The sequence below is a fragment of the Argentina silus genome (assembly GCF_951799395.1).
Source record: "Argentina silus genome assembly, chromosome: 8".
Taxonomy (NCBI): Eukaryota; Metazoa; Chordata; class Actinopteri; order Argentiniformes; family Argentinidae; genus Argentina; species Argentina silus.
In genome coordinates, this window is record NC_139662.1 from 17,577,345 (window position 1) to 17,597,381 (window position 20,037).

The 20,037-nt window shown below is 45.0% G+C and overlaps 1 protein-coding gene across 1 annotated transcript in view; it reads right to left on the reverse strand.

The window, feature by feature from the left end:
* nphp4 (nephronophthisis 4) overlaps positions 1-20,037 on the reverse strand; it is a gene marked incomplete at its 5' end in the record, with an annotated part of 108,810 nt that overhangs the window by 60,204 nt on the left and 28,569 nt on the right. The window contains 2 exons of the mRNA XM_083674740.1: positions 8,773-8,905; positions 12,993-13,174. Of these exons, the coding sequence (XP_083530866.1) occupies positions 8,773-8,905; positions 12,993-13,174 (315 nt within the window). The remainder of the gene's footprint in view (positions 1-8,772; positions 8,906-12,992; positions 13,175-20,037) is intronic.

Below are 20,037 nucleotides of genomic sequence, written 5' to 3' on the forward strand. Positions count from 1 at the left end.
CAAGCCATAGATGACACTTTTACAGGGCTGTTCCAAGGACCATGACTAAGCAAAAATGTAGCTTACCAACAGCTGAAAAAGCTTTTTTCTGAAAAAGTCCCATTTTATAGCCTTATATATGTGGTAATATCATATGGTGTAAAATGAATATAGTAAATCATGCTACCACACAATGGCACTGTTTATATAAGTAATTAGACTAATAATATGGTACCGGAGCTGGGGAATTAAGACTTGGCTATCACTATAATATTTTGGACAGCTGGTAATTACCAAGGATACCAAGTGTGGGTGCAGTAATTGCAACTTTTCTGCACACTTGCACCTTGCTTTGTAACAGTGGCCTCTCTGGTCCCTCTCCGACAGTAGGTGATAAAGTGAAGTGGCAGCAGGGGAGTTTGTGTGTGTGTGTGTGTGTGTGTGTGTGTGTGTGTGTGTGTGTTTGTGTGTGGTGGAGGGGGGGGGGGGCTAGAGACCCTCCTTCTGTATCTGAAGGCCATGCAGGCCCGGTGAGCAGAGGATTGCTGAGTAATGCGTCCCCTTGATGAGGAGGCAGGGAAAGCGGGCAGTTGATCCGTTTGACCGCAGGCAAAGTTGGCTGTTTGAAGTTCGTCAACCCTCGCCGACACTGGAGGAGCAGCCTATCACCAGCTCCCCTGCCTCTCATCTCGCAAGTCTCCCTCTCAAATTCTCTCTCTCTCTCTCTCCCTCTTTCTTTCTCTCAGGGAGAAAGAATGAAAGAGAGAGAGAGAGAGAGAGAGAGAGAGAGAGAACTCAGCCTGCATAGCTAACTCTGCAATTAAACATCCAAAGAGGAGAACAACAATGACACAAAATATCTTTTCTTTTCTTTGCAGGGCGACGGGGCCAAATGAGTTATTGTAAAATAACGTTGTCAAGCATTGATTGGTGAGAGATTGAGGCGATAGGTGAACTGTGAAAGTCTAGTCTGGAAGATAGAGATTGGTCCCTGATTGCACAGTATTACTGTTTGAATGAGAGCATTTTAGAGAGAAAAAAACCCAGCTTTTCCCTTCTCTATACCACCTCACTCCACAAATATATGTATCCATCGGAATACATCAAAGAAATGCATTCACCGAGCACTTCATTAGGAACACTATACTAACACTGTGTAGGGCCTCCCTTTGCTCTCAAAACAGCCTCAATTCTTCGTGGCATTGATTCCACAAGATGTTGGAAACATTCCTTTGAGATTCTGGTCCATGATGAAATGATTGCATCACGCAATTCCTGCAGATTTTCTTCAGGTGCACTTTCAAGCTGTGAATCTCCCGTTCTAACACATCCCAAAGGTGTTCTATTGGATTCAGATCTGGACATTGTCATGTTCATGAAATCAGTTTGAGACGACTTTTGCTTTGTGACATGATGCATTATCATGTTGGAAGTAGCCATTAGAAGATGGGTAAATTGTGGCCATGAAGGGATGCACATGGTCAGCAACAATACTCAAATAGGCTGTGGCATTCAAGCGATGATTGATTGGTATTGACGGGCCCAAAATGTGCCACGAAAACATTCCCCACACCATTACACCACCTCCACCACGAGAAGGTGTACAGGTGTTCCTTACAGAGTGCTCGGTGATTGTATAATTCCAATACATTTCAGTCAGCAACAGTAGCAAAAACAAACCAGAGAAACACCAACCTCCAGAAATTGCCATGAAATGGGAAGGTTAGAAATTGCACTAAACAGCTCCATCTAGTGGCACCTGGCTTTTCAAAAAGCCAACTTATTATGATGGAAGGAGAAAAGCAGTGCCAGATATGAGAGCACACCATTTTAGGGGAGACTCAAGGAGAATGTCAACGTGTCACTATTTCACAGGAGACTCCTCCAGCACACGGCTCAGGACCGAATGTCTCACATTGTCACTCTCGTCCTGTCTATGATGCATAATGCCCATCATACTGTAAAAGGATAGTCCATTTAATGCCAAGATATGATCATATCAATTTATTCTGACAAACAGCAAAAAAGAATAACACTAGATTAGACTAGACTAGGACATTATTTCAGAACTGTAAAGGAAAATGTTTCTTCTCCTCTCTCAATGTCTCCTCTCTCCTTTTGCAAGTCAAGGTTGTAGTCGCCGAGTGAGTGAAGGATATTTGTACAGCTACATGTTTCTTTTTTTTTTTAGCAATGTTGACCGAGAACAACCAAGAGGCATAGTCAATGTATTTGATACACTTAGAAACCAAGAGCTGTGAAATAAACTACAGCAAATCCTTGGGATTGACGGAAGCAGAGCTCGAATCCAAACCTGGCAAGGGCACAACCTTCCCTGCCAAAAAGGAAATGTCTGAACAGGGATGTGGTACCAATCCATACAAGAAAGGTACGCTACAATACTACCAAATGTTAGGGACTTACATTCACAGTGCAGTGTAGAGCAGAAGGCACAACTTTCAGTATACAGACACTTCACCCAAACCGAGACAGACACTCAACACCTCCTCAGATGCTTTGCGTTTGACAACTGTGACACCGATACAGACTTGTCTTTGAGATCACACTCACACTGCTCTTCCTTTGACAGCCATGGATGCACTGATATCCACCACATCAATATTTCAGAATTCCCTGAACTGCAGGTGCAGGTCACGGCCCACTGTCCTCAGGAGGCAATGCCTCCCCTGCACACCTCATCACTCACCACCAGACACATCGTGAGACCCTTCAACATGTTCTAAATATACACCTAGCTCCGCACATTGCAATTATGCTCTTGCCTCCCTTGCTAAATACCTCTCACGTAAAAAAATTCATGCCAGGCAAGGCGTTGGTGAAGTGGCGAGTGTGTGTGTGTGTGTGTGGTGTGCGTGTGCGTGTGCGTGTGTTTGACATGACACACCAACACTTCTTGCCTACCTTCTCAAGATGATGTGTATTACTGCACTTCTGGCAAATTGGAACTTGAAGAAGTGTCAGCTTTGCTAATCTAGTTCAGCTGGCAGATGTCACAAAATTAGTAAGAATGAGTTAGATTAAATCAGCGGAGGGCCATCATTAAACATGTCTTCTGAAGGAGATGCCACATAAAAAACACACCCAACAATCCATACACTGTGTACCTGACTGCAAGTCAATTCAAATCCAAACAAGAGTCTCAGAGGCCCAGAGGAGCAGCCATACCCAAATACCTTTTAAGAACCCCATTGGCAACCATATCATTGACTTCAATTCAGATGATGTTTGGCAATCATCAGAAATAAAGAATGGAATACATAGATAGATAAGCAATTATATAACTCAATAACTAACCTAATGGAAATCTTGCCTGATGCAAAATGTACGCCTGAGTTGAGATCTGAGTTCTAATCACTTATCCACCGTGGAGAAGCAACCATGCACATATTCAGCAAGCTACAATTTATCATTTTCAAAACAGAGCCAGTGAATCATTTCACTGAGCCTTTTCTTCTTCTTCTTTTTACCTACGGAGTCTGTAGCCACACACACACACACACACACACACACACACACACACACACACACACACACACACACACACACACACACACACACACACACACACACACACACACACACACACACAAAGAGGGTCCACCCCTACCACACATTCAGGGCTAAAGCCAGCCCACCCACGCACATAATTGGTGAAATCACTTTATGTTCTCAGTCTGTCCCTTTCTGTATCTCATTCTATGGCCGTATCAGAGGTGAATGTGTAAGAGCGTACTTCAGGGGAATGGGAACTTGAGGAAGTGGCAGAATGAGTGAGAGGGGGTTGGATAAAATCTGCTGCCACTCGTTTTCATCCATCTGTCTGTCTATCTGTCTGTCTGTCTGTCTGCCTGTCTGTAAGCATGCATCTCCCTTTCGTTTCCATTTTCACGTTATGTTCTCAGTCTGTCCCTCTGTATATATCTCACTGTACCCCTGTCTCTCCATCTTCAATGTGTGTTTGGCATTGTTTTCTATGAATTCTTAATCAAACAATGTTGAACCAGACAAAACAATTCGGAACCTGCTTCCATTTTCAATAACAGCCTGACTGTCTCTTTAGTGGTGAAACTGTAAGAATGGGCATGAGTTAGTGAGGGAGTGTACAGAAAACTGGTTGTTATGTTGCTAATAATTAATTGGTGCCTCAATGACCTGCGTGTGTAGGAGATAGGACGCACACGCACGCACACACACACACACACACACACACACACACACACACACACACACACACACACACACACACACAAAGAGGGTCCATCTATACCACACATTAAGGGCTATAGCCAGCCCACCCACACACATAATTGGTGAAATCTTTCTCCATGGCTGTTGCCATAACATCAGTGTCTAAACAGACCGATTGCTTTGTAAATGTCTTCCCTTGGGGCCAGGTTGATTTCTGTCTCTATCAATCTCTCCCTCTCTTCCTGTCTTTCTCTCTCTCAATGCTGATGTCCCCAGTACTATTTCTCTACCAGATTCCTTTTCTAAAAAGCCATTTCTCAGAAGTAATCATGACCACAGTAGATAAGGGGTGCCCTCGTCCTGCTCCCTGCTTCTCAGGAGAGAAAGCGGAAGAGGATAATCCTCTGTGCTCTCAGGCCCCCTGTGTGTGTGTGTGTGTGTGTGTGTGTGTCTGAGGACACATGTATGTGTGTGCCTGTGAGTAAGTGTGTTTGCGTGTGTGTGGCTTAGAAGTAAGGATGAGAGGCTACCATGGCTCAAAACATCCTGATTGGATCTGTTTTCCTCTATTGCCTGCCTTGAATCCTATACCCCCGCCCCCCTTTGCGCCACCATGCCTCCTCTCAACACCAAGACCCCCCCCCCCCACACATCCCCAACCCCCCTCTCCACTCCAGTGTGTTTGTTTACTAAGGTTGTTGTCTGGCCAAGGATGCCTCTTTAATTTCCTCAGGGAGAAGACGGTGAGAGATGCGAGTAAGCTGTGCTTCCAAGGACAGGAAACGTCTTGCTGGGAGGAGAGAACCGGGAGCAAGCGCGCTGGTGAAAGATGTTCGCGCACCTGTTCCGGACCAATCAACCGTCCGTCCGTCTATTTAAAGCCCTCCTGTCCTCTGTTCAGGAGGAGTCGTCGTCTTGCGTGTTTTGTTTGGTGTCCATTGTTGAAAGTGGATTAGCCAAGCCACGTGCATTGGTAGCTGTTTCTTGTCATGGTTTAACACTATACACGGTATAGTGTTTTGTTTTTGTTTTTTACGTGCAGGGACAAGGGGACAAGGAGATGTTATGTGGTGGTGTTACATTACGCATTTTTTTTACTATGGTGGTGTGCATGGTTACTGCTGGTTGGTTTTGTTTGGTGAGTAGTTTCCATTAGGTTTGTTTGCCACTGTTGTAGAAATGTCTTCTTTTGATTTGGAGAGTTGTCTGGAAGATCCATCTCTGGATCGAGTTAACGCCTGTCGAAAGGCTGACTTATTCGTCATGGCGACACACTTTGATTTAGTTGTGCCAACGACTACTATTAAGAGCAAGCTTGTTGAGCTTGTAGTGGGAAGGTTGGTAGTCAGGCAGGTGCTTGGTGGAGGTGGAGGTGGAGGTGGAGGTGGAGGTGGGCGGGCTACTGCTGTTCCCCTTTCATTAGAGATACAACAGGATGTTGAGGTTGTTTCTGCGGGGGATGCTCAGCCTCCTGCTACCTTGCCTCGATATGACCCTCTTTCCCTGACTTTTTTCGGTCCAAGTGGTGATTCTCACCTTAAAATACGTCTGCCCCATTTACAGATCGAGGCGCAGGAGAGACAGAGCCAGGCTGAGTACAGTCACGGGCTAGAGATCCGCAAAATGGAGAGGCAGAGAAAGAGGTAAATCTACGTAGAGTAGAATTAGAAGCTGTCAATGTGGAGCGTTCTAAACCTGCTCACTGAGACACTCTGAGAGTTTCTGACAGTTTTGATGTGAGTAAGCACATAGCCTTAGCACCCCCGTTTTGGGAAACTGAGGTTGATTCATACTTTGGCGCATTTGAACATACCGCAGCCTCTCTGGGGTGGCCTGAAGAAGTTTGGCCTCTTTTGTTGCAGTGCAAATTGACTAAAAAAGCTCAAGGTAAAGTTCAAGACGTCTTGTCTGCTTTATCCTTGGAGGATGGTTTGCGTTGCAAGGTGGTTAAGAGTACTGTTCTTTGTGCGTTCTGTTCAATGTCTTACCTCTGTCTGATGACTCATCGTGTGGGTCTAGTGTTTTGGTACAAGGTATTGAAATGAATGCTGCCTCTTCAGCAGGTACACTTACATTGTAGCTTGGTCAGTGGAGTCAATAAGGTAGGTGTGCGCCCGACTCTAACTATAAAAAGTGTCACATTTATTCTGGGAAATGACATTGCTGGTGGCAAGGTATTACCAGTTTTGGAAGTGTTAGAACACTCAGTAATTCTGCAGTCGGATGTATTGGCTCAGAATGTCCCTGGTGTATTTCCTGTTTGTGCCGTCACACAAGCTCAGGGACGTGGGTTGGTCGAAGTAGTCGACCTGTCAGATACGGTGTTCGCTACTGTGTTGTCTGGTGAGACTGTTGTTTCTCAGCATCCTGCCAAGGAGGTTGACAAACCTACGCTTGAGTGTGATAGCCCCAGCATGGAGACAAAACAGTTACCGATGACTCGTGAGAACCTTATTGTTGCTCAGAAGGATGATGCCAACCTTACCAAGTGTTTTGCTACTGCTCTTGTTCCAGAGGTAGTGAGTGGAGTGTTGTGTTTCAGGTCGTGGTGCCTATACGGTACCATCAGTCTGTTTTATCACTGGCTCATGATCATCTTTGGTCTGTTCACTTAGGGGTTACAAAAACCTACAATCAAATTCTGAGACATTTCTTTTGGCCAGGATTAAAGAAAGATGGAGCCAGATTCTGTCGCACATGCCATATCTGTCAAGTCAGTATATTGGTGCTAGTTCATGATTTTTCTTGTCTGTTTGGAGATGTTCCTCCCCGCACTATTGTTTTGGACCACAACATTGACGTGGGCGGTGTGGTGCCAATTAAACAACACCCATACAGAGTTAAATACATGAAAAGATCAATGAATGATGAAGCAAGAAGTCTCATATCTGTTAGAACATAACTTGGAACAACCAAGTTCAAGTCCATGGAGCTCCCCATGCCTCTTGGTTCCAAAGCCCGATTCAACTATTTGTTTTTGCACTGATTACCAGAAAGTGAACCAAGTCACTATTCCTGATTCGTATCCCATGCCACGCTTGGGTGATTGTGTAGATACAATTGGTTCGGCCCGTCATGTCACCAAGCTAGATCTGTTAAATAGTTATTGGTAGGTGGCCGTTTCACCTCGTGCACCTGATTGGTTCCTACAATATTCAGTATGGCGTTTGGGATGCCAAATGCTCCGGATACCTTCCAACGCCTAGTGAATATAGTGCTTGCAGATGTGCCTAACTGTACAGCGTATGATTTGGTAGTACACTCTTCTGATTGGTCTGCTCATGTGAGTTCGTTAAGTTAACAGTGAGTTCGTTAACAGTGTTTCAGCGGTTGGCAGCCACTTTCCTGACACTGAACCCAGCCAAGTGCGAATTTGGCAAAGCCACTGTTACCTATATAGGTCAGCAGGTGGGTGAAGGACAAGTGTGTCCCATTGAAGCCAAGGTTGTTGCCATAACAACATTTCCAGTGCCCACCACACAGCGGGAATTGCGTCGATACCTAGGTATGGCTGGTTATTACAGGGGATTTTGCGGCTATTTTTCCTCAGTCCCACTAACTGGCTTACTCAGTCCCTCAGTACCGTTTGTGTGGTCTGCTGACTGCCAAACAGCAATTGACTGCATTAAAGCACTTTTATGCAGTACTCCTGACCCCGTGCCCCGGATTTTCAAAAGCCATTTACAATCAAAGTCTGTGGATTCCGACGGTCTGGACCATTCGGCTAACAACAGTCAGTCACACTACTCTACCACAGAGCAGGAGACTCTGGCTCTGTTGCTCACTCTTCAGTTCTTTGAAGTTTACGTAGGATCTAGTGTTACGCCTGTGATCATATATACTGACCATAATCCTTTGGTGTTCCTTCACAGAATGTGTAACCACTACCAACGCCTGATGCGTTGGTCGCTAATGGTCCAAGGTTTTAATTTGGAGATCCGACACAAGAAAGGTTCTGAAAATGTATTTGCTGATGCCCTTTCTCGTTCTTAATGTTGATGTGTATGTGTGGGTATGTTAAGTTAGTCAATTAGTAGGGGGGGGGGCTTATTGATATCGCCAGCCCAGGCTTGCTCTTATGGGTGGGGGTGTTTCGTCCCTCGTTCCGGAGTCGTCGTCTTTCGTGTTTTGTTTGGTGTCCATTGTTGAAAGTGGATTAGCCAAGCCACGGGCATTGGTAGCTGTTTCTTGTTATGGTTTAACACTATACACGGTATAGTGCTTTGTTTTTGTTTTTTACGCGCAGGGACAAGGGGATAGGGTAAGCTGCCCATGGGTTTACTTTGCATCACGGAGCCGCATCTTTGTTATAAACATTAGGCTAGGAACGGGTGCCCCCCCCCCCTATGTGTTTATAGTAGATCTTGTGTGGTTGTGTGATATTCTTGCATTTTAGTCCTGGTTTGTAGCATTTGTGTTGCAGCGCACCTACATTCAGCATGCTCGCTGTATCGTGTTATGCCCTTATTTCACTCTAGACAGAACGGTCGTAACAAGCAAACAGGGGGAACATACACACACACCCCCCCCCCCCACCACCACCACCACGCACGCACGCACGCACGCACGCACGCACACTCTTACCTTTCCGTCTCCACCAACTGGAACGGAGAAGACGTACTCCAGCTGGAGGACGATCCCAAAGGCCCTGTGATTGGCCAGCTTCACTTCCAGACTGCTGCGTAAGGCCAGGATCTGAGGGGGCGATGGGGACGAGCTAGAGAGAGAGAACACACACACAGAGTGAGGGAGGGATAGAGGGGACACTGAGAGAAGGAGAAAGAGAGTAGGGGAGGGGGAGTAAGGGAGGGAGGGAGATGGCACAAAGAGAAAAGGAGACAGAGAAGGTGAGGGTGAGGCAGGGACCGGGGGAGGGAGAGAAGGAGGAAGGGAGGAAAGGACAGAGATATGTATGCGATGCCACAGAGAGATGGGGAAGAGAGTGAAAAGGAGAGGGAGAGAGAAATAATGCATATAACAATACCGGCCGCTAGACAAATGTGTTGTGCAGTAATTATGTAGTCAATTTACATGTTTGTGGATAACTGAATATGACATGAAGATGTCCTTTGTCCCCGGCAATCAGGATTTCACTGCGAATGTTGGAATGGATAATGAATTTTTGACAAAATATAGAAAATGACCATACAATCAATTGTAGGCAACGGATGTAACAGATGGTGTTTGTTTCCTCTCTGTAAGCATGATCAGGACTGTATGGCTATGATAACAGTAGCCTATTGTAGGCTACTTAGGTTCGCTGGCAATAGTGGATAATATTCAAAGTAAAAAGAAATACATCGCGGGATAATTATGTAGCGCAATGTTTGAACCTGTTAGAGGCGATCATGTAGTGTGGGGGTGGACTTAATTGGACCTATTTTATGCTAGTTTATATTATTTTCCTAACCCTAACCCTCCCAATATTAACATGGATTGAATAAGTGGTATTTGACAACTTTCAAGATGATTCTAAGAACAATGCATGTAGATATTCTCCAATTCGATTGTATTCCCTATCAGACATGCACGGTTCCATTATTTAATTGGCACAGGGAATATAGCTTACAGAATTGAGTAATGCGAGGCCTACTTCCACATATTTATAGAGGATGTACTGGTGGTATGATGGATTATCCCCGACAGGTGACAACTGCTGCCTGTTATGATCTGTGTCTATTTTTGCCTATTGGTAATTATTCAACATGAAACATCATAGTGTTTGAATTTACCAACTCCCCTTGACAAGTCCACCGACAATCCCATTTACTTCCCCTTAATTTATTTGTGCTAAGTTTGTTAAGGCTTTATTTTTTCCAAAATTCAGTTTTCACTTTTTTCACTGTTTTACACAACAAAAAAATACACTCTGAAACAATTTTAAGTTAATTTAAGTGCTTTCAGAGCAGCCACAAATGGACAGTACACAAAAATGCAGCTTGTTAACTTAACATATGTCACATAAAACTCAACTGAAGTCTATGCTCTTTAACTGTGGAGAAGTAGGCATATATTTCATGGCTCTTTCCACCTGTCATCCCGGTTGTGTTACATGATTGTGAGACATTTTGTGTTAAGTTCGGCAAGTGACTCTCTGTTGCTGCTCAGCCGAGTTTTATACTTGCTGAAGCTTCTCTCTGTGTCAACTGAGCTCACAAGGAAGATTACATATAAAAGGTATAGCAACTCCTGCCACTTTTGGAAACCGAGTCATTGCAGCATCCATCCAATAGTCAGAGAGCTCCAGGGCTGGTGGGAGAGCTTCCTTGCCGACACAGTGCTCACCCCTCAGCTCAGCAGATGGGTGTGCCAGGGCTTTCAGCACCTGGTAATCTTCTATCTGCTTCTGCACAGCAGGTGCCTGCCTGGGGTCAAAGACTCTTCCATGCTTATACACCTCCTTGGCAGGGTGGACGTCCCAGTGCTTGGAGAATTTGGTGTCAGGTAGGAGCCCAGATCCTCCATGATGTTTAGGCTGACACTGCTGTGGGTTGGTGGGTGCCCTCTAGGATGGTCAGTTTGGAGCAAGCGTCAGAGATGAAGGTCAAGCGTCAGAGATGAAGGTCAAGCGTCAGAGATGAAGGTCATCTTCAGCTTGAGTTTTTATAGTACATATTTTATAGTTTGTGTTGGTCAGGGCAGACGCACTTCACGGTGATACAGAATTACCAAAACGGTCTTTTCTGCACATGGTTTTAGTGTTGGGCCGTGCTCTTTAGGGGGAGCAAACTGGAGCCCTTTGTCTTGCTTGTATAAAGAACTCCACCACACAGAATTATTATTATTTAAAAAAAAAAAAAAAATGTTTTAGGGCATTTCTGCTTTATTGGGATAGAGACAGTAGAGATTGACAGGAAGGATGGGAGAGAGAGGATGGATGACATGCAAGATAGGTCGAGGGTCGCAATCGAACCAGGAACCTTGTGATTACGAGGTAGGCGCATTAGTGTGCTACGCCAATACTAAAATCATTCTTGCTCCAGTTTCAGAGCAACAACAAGTACAGTAGCATAATACAGTATTGTGGCTCTGTCTAGCAAAGGGAAAATGGCTGCAATGTGTTAGAGCATTGGCTAACTTCCTTGCTTCCCCGGTGTGCTATTGGCCCCATACGAGCGCACGCACGCACCCACACACACGCATAGACACACACACACACACGCACACAAACACACACACACACACACACTTGATATTCATCATTGACAGTTTGCATACAACCCTGACGAGGGCATACTGAGAAGTACGGGGGATGTGAACAAGGTCGGGCGAGCACTCTCTCGTTCACTCCTTCGCTTCACGGACCCCCTCAGGAGGCTGGAACGGGTGAGCGTTTCTACAGAAGACAGAAACAGGCCCCACTAGCAGCAAGCAGCCAACTTGTCGGCTTTCCAGCACAAAAAAGATCCACAAAAACAACACGCAAAAAAACTGGCATAATTATGGCCTACACTGTGCTATTCATAACGGCACTTTTAAAATGCTGTGGAATCAGCAAGGGGGAAAATACAATAGTTTTTAGTTTTTTTTTTACCTGTTCCTGCTTGAAAAAACTGTGAGCGGTGGCGGCAGGTAATGTACTGTACAACTAGGTGTTATTAGGATGATTATGGTTTATTATGTAACAAAGAACAGGGAGGAGGTACACATTCTGGATGGGGGGGGGCGGTGTGCTTACTTAAGGGTGCCCACGTAATTGCTATATGCAGCGTCCGACATCAACAGTGATAACCAGTGATATGTAAACTTCCATTTCGTACTGTGATGTCACACTGTGAAAGCATCCAAACCAGTGGTCAACGACATGGTCCTGGAGAGCAACAGGGTTCGAGCCTAGCATTATTGTTGATCTAAAAATCATGAGGTGACTGTAGCTCTCCAGAACCAGGGTTGCTGAATGACCACTACTGATCTGAACAGTGTGCTCAGGTCTGGTGGATGTAGAAATCAGAGGACGGCTCATTGTAATTCATGGAATGGAATGTCCTCTGATTTCTTCCTGACTTCTACTTCACCTTACTTCAGTCAGCCCCAATATCAATCAGAACCATACTGGGGTTTCTGAGCCATACAGTGGCCCCTGCATCAAAAGTAGGCAGCCGAAGCCCCACACACACACGCACACGCACGCACATACACTGAAGGAAACCCATCATGTCTTCTTAAGTATGGTTTGATGTGTTAAAGCCATCTGTCTATAGAGAAGCTGATTTCATGTTTTTCCTGCTGATCTGCGGGGGAAAAAATCCCTTAAAAACCTACTGCTGACCTTGCATAAACAAATGCAGTAAATGTAGGGCGTCATGACATCTCGGTGAAATGATAAAAGGTCCAGGGAGCTCGATTGGCTAATAGTAAAAATCTATCCTATCAAACCTTGGTTTTGTGAGGGCTGCTGTTTGTGAAGTGTGTGTGTGTGTGTGTGTGTGATCTAGGTGTATTACTGTAGGAGCGAGGGTATATGTGGAACGGAGAAGGTATGTAGTACTGTAGCTATATGGGGTCATGGGTCAGCAGAGTGGTTTTGGTGTGGCGAGGGGATATTGTATGGTCGGTCCAAGTCACCAGTCTCTTCCGTAGGTCTAGTTAAGAATTAGATGGTATCAGATAAGAAAGGCGGCCCGGGTATGATAAGAGATACGAGATAGGCCCAATGTATTAAGTCCCACTCCCACACATTTGTTGGATGTGTTTGCCATGTGCAGGACTAACAAGTTAGAGCAGTGGTCACCCACTCTATGCGTTAGAGGGTGTGTGCAATAGATAGCATCAAATGATCGCAAGGGAAAAAATGCTCCACTCACCCGTCTCTGCCCAGGGTGTTCTGTCTAGAGGTGCTTCCACTGTGTCCTCTGCTGCTTTGGGTGGTCTGGGGCTCCAGCACCACCACCTGGGGACGCTCCAGGAAGCCCCAGCCGTTGTGCACCCCCACGTGGAGCCTCCTCTCCTGGATGACCACCGCCATGCCCTCCGGGCCCCACTGCTTCTGAGAGAGGAAATACAGTCTGACTGAATGGAATGGTATAGCAGCTTGCATATGCAATACATAAAGTCGTGCATAAGGGGATATAATTATATTTTCTGGCATTTTATAAAAAGTCATTATTGCTAATAAAAACAGGCCCACTACAATATATCACACCAATGTAGTGTGCTACATATTACAAATTATTTCTAGAAAGACATACTTTGAAAACAGATGCTCACACCGTAGAAATATATTGAAGCTGGGAACTTGTATCTTTTTTTTTCTTCTTATCTCAGAAACATCCTCTCAAATAGAACCCTATCCACAGCACTCCTCCCGACACTACCCCAGGATGTCGCTACGCACCCCCCCGCCACCCCCCCCCCCATGTGAGACACTCCCTGCCTGACGTCTCATTCCATCTCACGCAGTTTCACATCCTGATAATGTCTCATTCTCACGCTCACTGATGATGCCCGAGTACTCTGCCAGTACATGCACTGCTGATCCTTTGAGTACAGAGGAGGATGAGGAGCTGAGGAGTTAAGCTGTAATTCAAACAGAATCCTTTGCCTATATCTGGGGGAAGGCTTTTGGCAATGGATGCCTGGCTCAGTGACATGGCAAACAAAGAAAAGAATGACGCAGAGTGCAAAGGCATACAATCGAAAAACGTGTTTCTAATTGTTACCTTGTGGGTGGCGCTGTGTGTATTACCATCATAGCCAAAATTATTCATGGCACTAATGTTGTGATTATGCTAATCATAATTAATTAATAAGCCAATAATGATTTCAAACAAACATCTCGACTCATTGTTTGTTTATTTGCATTTTCTATTTGATTTGCTCCAATAGTAAAGCATAAAGGAATCAGATAAAAAAACATCATTACAAGTAAGCGTCTGAAATTATTATGTAAATGTAAATGGAGGACTGTTGAACAAACAAACCAATCAACGGGCACATTTCTGGAGTCCGTTTGTCAGAGTTGTCGTTCCGCACTTACAGCTGCCACCGCTAATGTAGCGCTGAGTGACAAGAGCACAGATGATTGACTGCAAACTCTAACCCTGGGTTGTGGGCCTCGCTGCTGTTTCCTGTGTGCATCCCCAGCCTCTGTCTCTCTCACTCTCTTGCTTTCTCTCTCTCTCTCTCTCTCTCTCTCAATCTCTCTCTCTTTCTCTCTGCCTACACCCGTCTCCATATCCACCCACACCTACCCAATCCAATTAGCATATCAATTGAGTATCGGTTTTATATGCAGCTGCAGAGCCTGCCCGTGTGCAGCCCACGTACCCAGGCTTTCTCTCTCACTCTCTGTTTTTCACTTTCTATCTCTATCTAGCGTTCTTTCTCTCAACCACATTCCGTCTTATTTCTCACTTCCTTCACCCTGTCCTCTCTCTCTCTCTCTCTCTCTCTCTCTCTCTCTCTCTCTCTCACACACTCCCTTTCCTCTCTTTGTCCTCCTCCGGTCTCTCTTTCTCTCTGTTTTTTCTCAGTAACAGTAAACATCTCTCAAGTCTCCACTCTCAAGCGGCCAGGGAAACAGTTTGCGGCTTATTTATTCTCAAAGGGAAAGGCCATGTTTAACATCTGAAGCCTCGCCATTTAGATCTGTGAAATGCCTATTGTGAATTGGCTATGATACGGGCCAGAGGCACAGAACGAGAAAAGTTTTAGAGAACAGAGAGGCTGATATAAGTTAGACACTGCACAAAGTATATCGCCTCACTAGGCAATGTCTATGGGAGCCTATGGGGCGCCCACTGTAAAAGTTAGGCTAATAGTTAGCAGCACCCTGATGATAAAATAATTTCAAATATGCTGCTGTGCTTGACTGAGTTTGCCTGGAGCAATGGAACCAATGGAATAGTCCCAAAAGTGCAAACCCTGTCCATCTGGCACCCCAGTCAGGCTCAAGCAATCACTCAACGCATTTGAAAGCATTCAAATACTATTTCGACCCAGGTCTGGTTCGTTTAGAGTATTTTGTTAGACTTGTGGGGGTTGGGGAGGGGGGGGGGGGGGGGGGGGATACCAAATGTTTATCCAGTGCCCGTTTCCCCTTTCTGGCATGCCTCTTCCATTCCCACTGTCTAAACAGACGTCACAATGTGAAGTGAGAATGGAATTCCGCTCTCATTCACCAAAACATTCATCATCGGTTTGAGTTAAAGTCTGAACAGTATACATGTACATACATGACAACCACGACAATTAGTTACTGAAAGAAAACGAATGCCAAGATACACACAGCACATGAGATACATCAACTCCTTACGTGTCACTACAATTACAATGCCTCTATGCTGTAGGCAACGCTGCACTGTGCAATCACAGACGATCTATCTCCAAATGACAGCGAGGCTGCTAAGTTCAGCCTTGGCTCTTTAAGACCTGACTGCGGAGTGACTGTGGAGTGGCAGTAAGCAGCACAAAGTGTGACACGAAAACTCACAAATTACTTTCAACTCCATCTAGATCATAATTATGATTGTGCCTCCCCCGGAATCTGCTCTCTAAATGAGGAGGACATGCATTACAGAGGGGAGTGAGGTTGTCTACATGTGTTATCTTCGGTTTTCGGGATTTGAACCTTGCTATTTAATTGGTGTTTTTTTTATTTTTTATTGATTGACGACAATACTTTTTGCATACTTTCACCCCTGCCCTGTCCTGTCCTGTCTTCTCTCTCTCTCTCTCTCTCTCTCTCTCTCTCTCTCCTTTTCTCTCTCACACTCCAATTCCTCTCTCCATCCCTTCTCTCTCTATCCCTCCTCAGTGTGTGGATTGGCTGTGATACGGACCAGAGGCACAGAACTGGACAGTTTTAGAGTGGCTGATGAGAGTGAGGTACTATATATCGCCTCACTAGGCCATGTCTATGAGAGCCTATGGGGCCATGTCTATGAGAGCCTATGGGGCAGTGTCTATGAGAGCCTATGGGGCAGTGTCTATGAGAGCCTATGGGGCCATGTCTATGAGAGCCTATGGGGCAGTGTCTATGAGAGCCTATGGGGCAGTGTCTATGAGAGCATATGGGGCGATGTCTATGAGAGCCTATGGGGCGATGTCTATGAGAGCCTATGGGGCAGTGTCTATGAGAGCCTATGGGGCAGTGTCTATGAGAGCCTATGGGGCGATGTCTATGAGAGCCTATGGGGCAGTGTCTATGAGAGCCTATGGGGCAGTGTCTATGAGAGCCTATGGGGCGATGTCTATGAGAGCCTATGGGGCAGTGTCTATGAGAGCCTATGGGGCGATGTCTATGAGAGCCTATGGGGCAGTGTCTATGAGAGCCTATGGGGCGCCCACTGTAAAAGTTAGGCTAGTCGTTAACAGCGCCCTGGGTTCAAATAGTATTTGAAATCATCTGAGTTTGCCTGGAGCAATGGAACCAATGAAATAAGTACAACAAGTGCAAACCCCGCCACCTGGCACCCCAGTCATGCTCAAGCAATCTCTCAAAGTATTTGAAAAACGTTCAAATACTATTTCGGGGAGGGGGGGGGGGATTCGGATTCTTGTCTAGTGCCCGTTTCCATGTCAAATAATGTGGGATGAACTCTCTCACTGAAACCAGTCATCATCGGTTTGAGTTAGAGTCTGAACAGTATGTACATACATGACAACCATGACAATTAATTCCTGAAAAAAAAGAATGCCAAGAAGCACACAGTACAACAGTACATGACATACATCAAACTTACACGTCACTCCAATTACAATGCCTCTATACTCTAGGCAATGCTACAGTGTACGATCACAGACAATCTATCTCCAAAATGCCAACTAGGCTGTTAAGTTAAGTTAAGTTAAGTCTTGGCCCTTTAAGATCTCGAGTGACTGCGTAGTGGCAGCAAGCAGCGCAAAGTGTGACAAGAAAACCCACAAATAATTGCTTTCAACTCCATCTAGATCATAATTATGATTGTGCCTCCCCCCAGAATCTATCTGTTCTCTCCCTCTTTCAACAACAGCAGTGTGGGGAAGATGACAGGAGATGGCATTGTTTTATGTAGGACAGGACTGTAATGAAGTGATTGAGGGAGAGAGGGAGAGGGAGAGAGGGAGAGAAGGAGGGAAGAGGAGGAGAAAGAGAGAGGGAGCTGTCTGAAGCTCCTAACAGGGAACATCTGTTAAAACCCATCCTTTCTATTCTCTCTCTCTTTGACAAATTTTTTTTCTCACATCTCTCTATCCCTCTCTCACTCCTGACTCGCTCTCTCCTCACACCCCCCCCCCCCCACACACACACACTCTCTCTCCCTCCCCTCCCTCTCTCTCCCTGGCTGCTGCCATCACAGATTTGTTTCCCGCTCCTGAAATATGAATATTTTAGAGCTAAGAAGCTTAAAGGGAACAATGAAATGGCCCCCAAGTTAAATTATACTCCATTTCCATCGTCACAGGAGAGGGACTCGTCTGAGTGATGAACGCACAGGGCGAGGGCGTGCCAGAGCCAAAGTCCGCAGCCCCCCCCCCACCCCCCCCCCCCCCCCCCCCCCTCTCTCTCTCTCTCTCTCTCTCTCTCTCTCTCTCTCTCTCTCTCTCTCTCTCCCTCTCTCCCTCTCTCTCTCTCTCTCTCTCTCTCTCTCTCTCTCTCTCTCCCCCTCTCTCTCTCTCTCTCTCTCTCTCTCTCTCTCTCTCTCTCTCTCTCTCTTTTATGTCTCATCTGTGAAATTCCCCAGCTCTTGGGTCACGAATCATTTAACCGGGCAGCCATGGGAGATGGTGTTCAAGGGCCCCTCCGAGGGCGGTGGTGTTATGACAGAAACTGCAACGCCGTCTCATCACACTACTGCGCGTAGAGTAAGTTACGGCCTAACATACCTGAGAGAACTGGGGAAGTCCACTACTGAATGTCTCATAATGTCATAATTAAAAAAAAAACTAAAAAAAACCAGACAGAATCACATTTAATTTGTAAAATAAAACAAGATTGAGTCTCATTACTGTGTATTTGGAGGCAATTTATTTCAATGCTTTGCTAACAGTGTAAACAAATGAGTTGCTGGAGAGTAGGGTTGTTGGTGATGTTGGTTTTGTCCTTCCAATTAGAGACGCAGCGTAGTGTGGGTGTTCAAAGAGAAACCAAGCATTCTGTTCTGTCAAGCTTTTTTGAGACAACAAGAAAACATGCTTTAGCGTCAACATTTCTACTGTATATCTGTGATAACCCTAATCCTTTCCAATGGCCATGTCTGGGCACATTAAGAGCGAGAACAAGCAAAGGAAACAACCCCATATACAGATATGACCTTGGGTGTCTAAAAGGATGCTTCTCACACTGCAAAACACTTTTTTTTTTTTTAATGTGCATGAAATTTTACAGGAAAAACCCTTTCCTATGAAATCAGAGGGAGAACGAAACGGCTGCCACCAGTGGAACTTAACGTTGTTGGAATAAGATATCTTATCTGTTCACAAAGAAGAAACAAAGTGTGGGCTATTAATTCATGTCGAGTGCGAAAGTAGAACACATGCAGTAATGGTGCTGAATAGCGGGTTGTGTTTGATTCCGTTTTGTGTGCATAGTAATACCTCACATACACCTAATACCTGGCATACACCTTGGGAGAAGCTTAGAGAGAGGCTTAGCACATGCTTCATTTTTCTTTCTCTCAGGGTTTTCAGTGTTTACATTTCTATTATAATCAAATAAATTCCAGAGGCTCGAAAGATTACTATTTCAACCCGGCGTTTCTAAGGGTTCCTATGTTTTATTGTTGCCACATATCGTCGGGGAAACATCTCTTCAATTTAAAGCAAACAAAATTAAATGAATGAAATAAAAATGAAAAATGTAAGCAAAATAGATTTTTACCTAAAGAACTGTCAGCTGAATAACATGGAACTTACGAGGGTGTAAGAAGGTCATTTAGAGCGAAGACATAATAGCAGTTATGAGAATAAGAGAAAACTGGCAGCAGGCAGAATCATTGTGCTACTCGGTTTGAAGAAAATGAGGAGAGCTTTTTATGGAAGATAAATTGGTTTTTGAAGGTTATTTCTTTGTGCTCAGAGGCTGCTGTGGAGTTAGTGTGCGGGTTCTTTAATAAGTTGAGTCTGGGTTGTAGTTACAAAACTGACAGACCCAGAGAGACCCACATATTATAATCAGCCCTGGCACCTGGAGTGCTGGGCATTTATGAACATGACACAATAACGCCACCATTCATCCACGTGTCAGCTCTATGTTGTGTCTTCGTGCTAAAACACAGACTGAAATTGACTTTAAAGTCACAAGTGACAAACTGATAACACAATGGATGTGGTGCCATAACACTGTAATGTTATGTGATATACAGTTAGGGCTCAGGACAAAGAGTCTACATTCAATAAAGCTAATATCACTTCAATCGCAATCTAGGGTCACATCTTACAGTAGCATTCATTTGAAGGCTGAGGGACCTTTACTGAAAACAGATGAGTTCATCTGAAATGTGTAATCAGCTAAATAATGTAATTGCTCCCGGGACTCAGAGGCTAATTATTTCAGAAAGATTATCTTTTCATACTAATCTTGAAGATATAATGACAATCTCTCTGTCATTGCCCATAAGCCAATCCCATATTTGGGGTATTGTGTGTGTGCGTGCGTGCGTGCGTGCGTGCGTGCGTGTGTGTGTACGATTGAAAGCATGCTACTATGTGTGTATGGGCATTCTTACATATATGTGTGTGTGTGTATGTGTGTATGGGAATTCTTGCATATGTGTGTGTGTGTGTTTGTGTGTGGTACCGAGGTGCCCACGCTGTGGACGTTATCTCCCTCACACCGAGGTGACTCATCCTCACAGGATACACACAGTGGCACCATCATTAGCATGCCGTTCTCATCCTCCCACTCCTCTGCTCCTTAACAGATTTTAA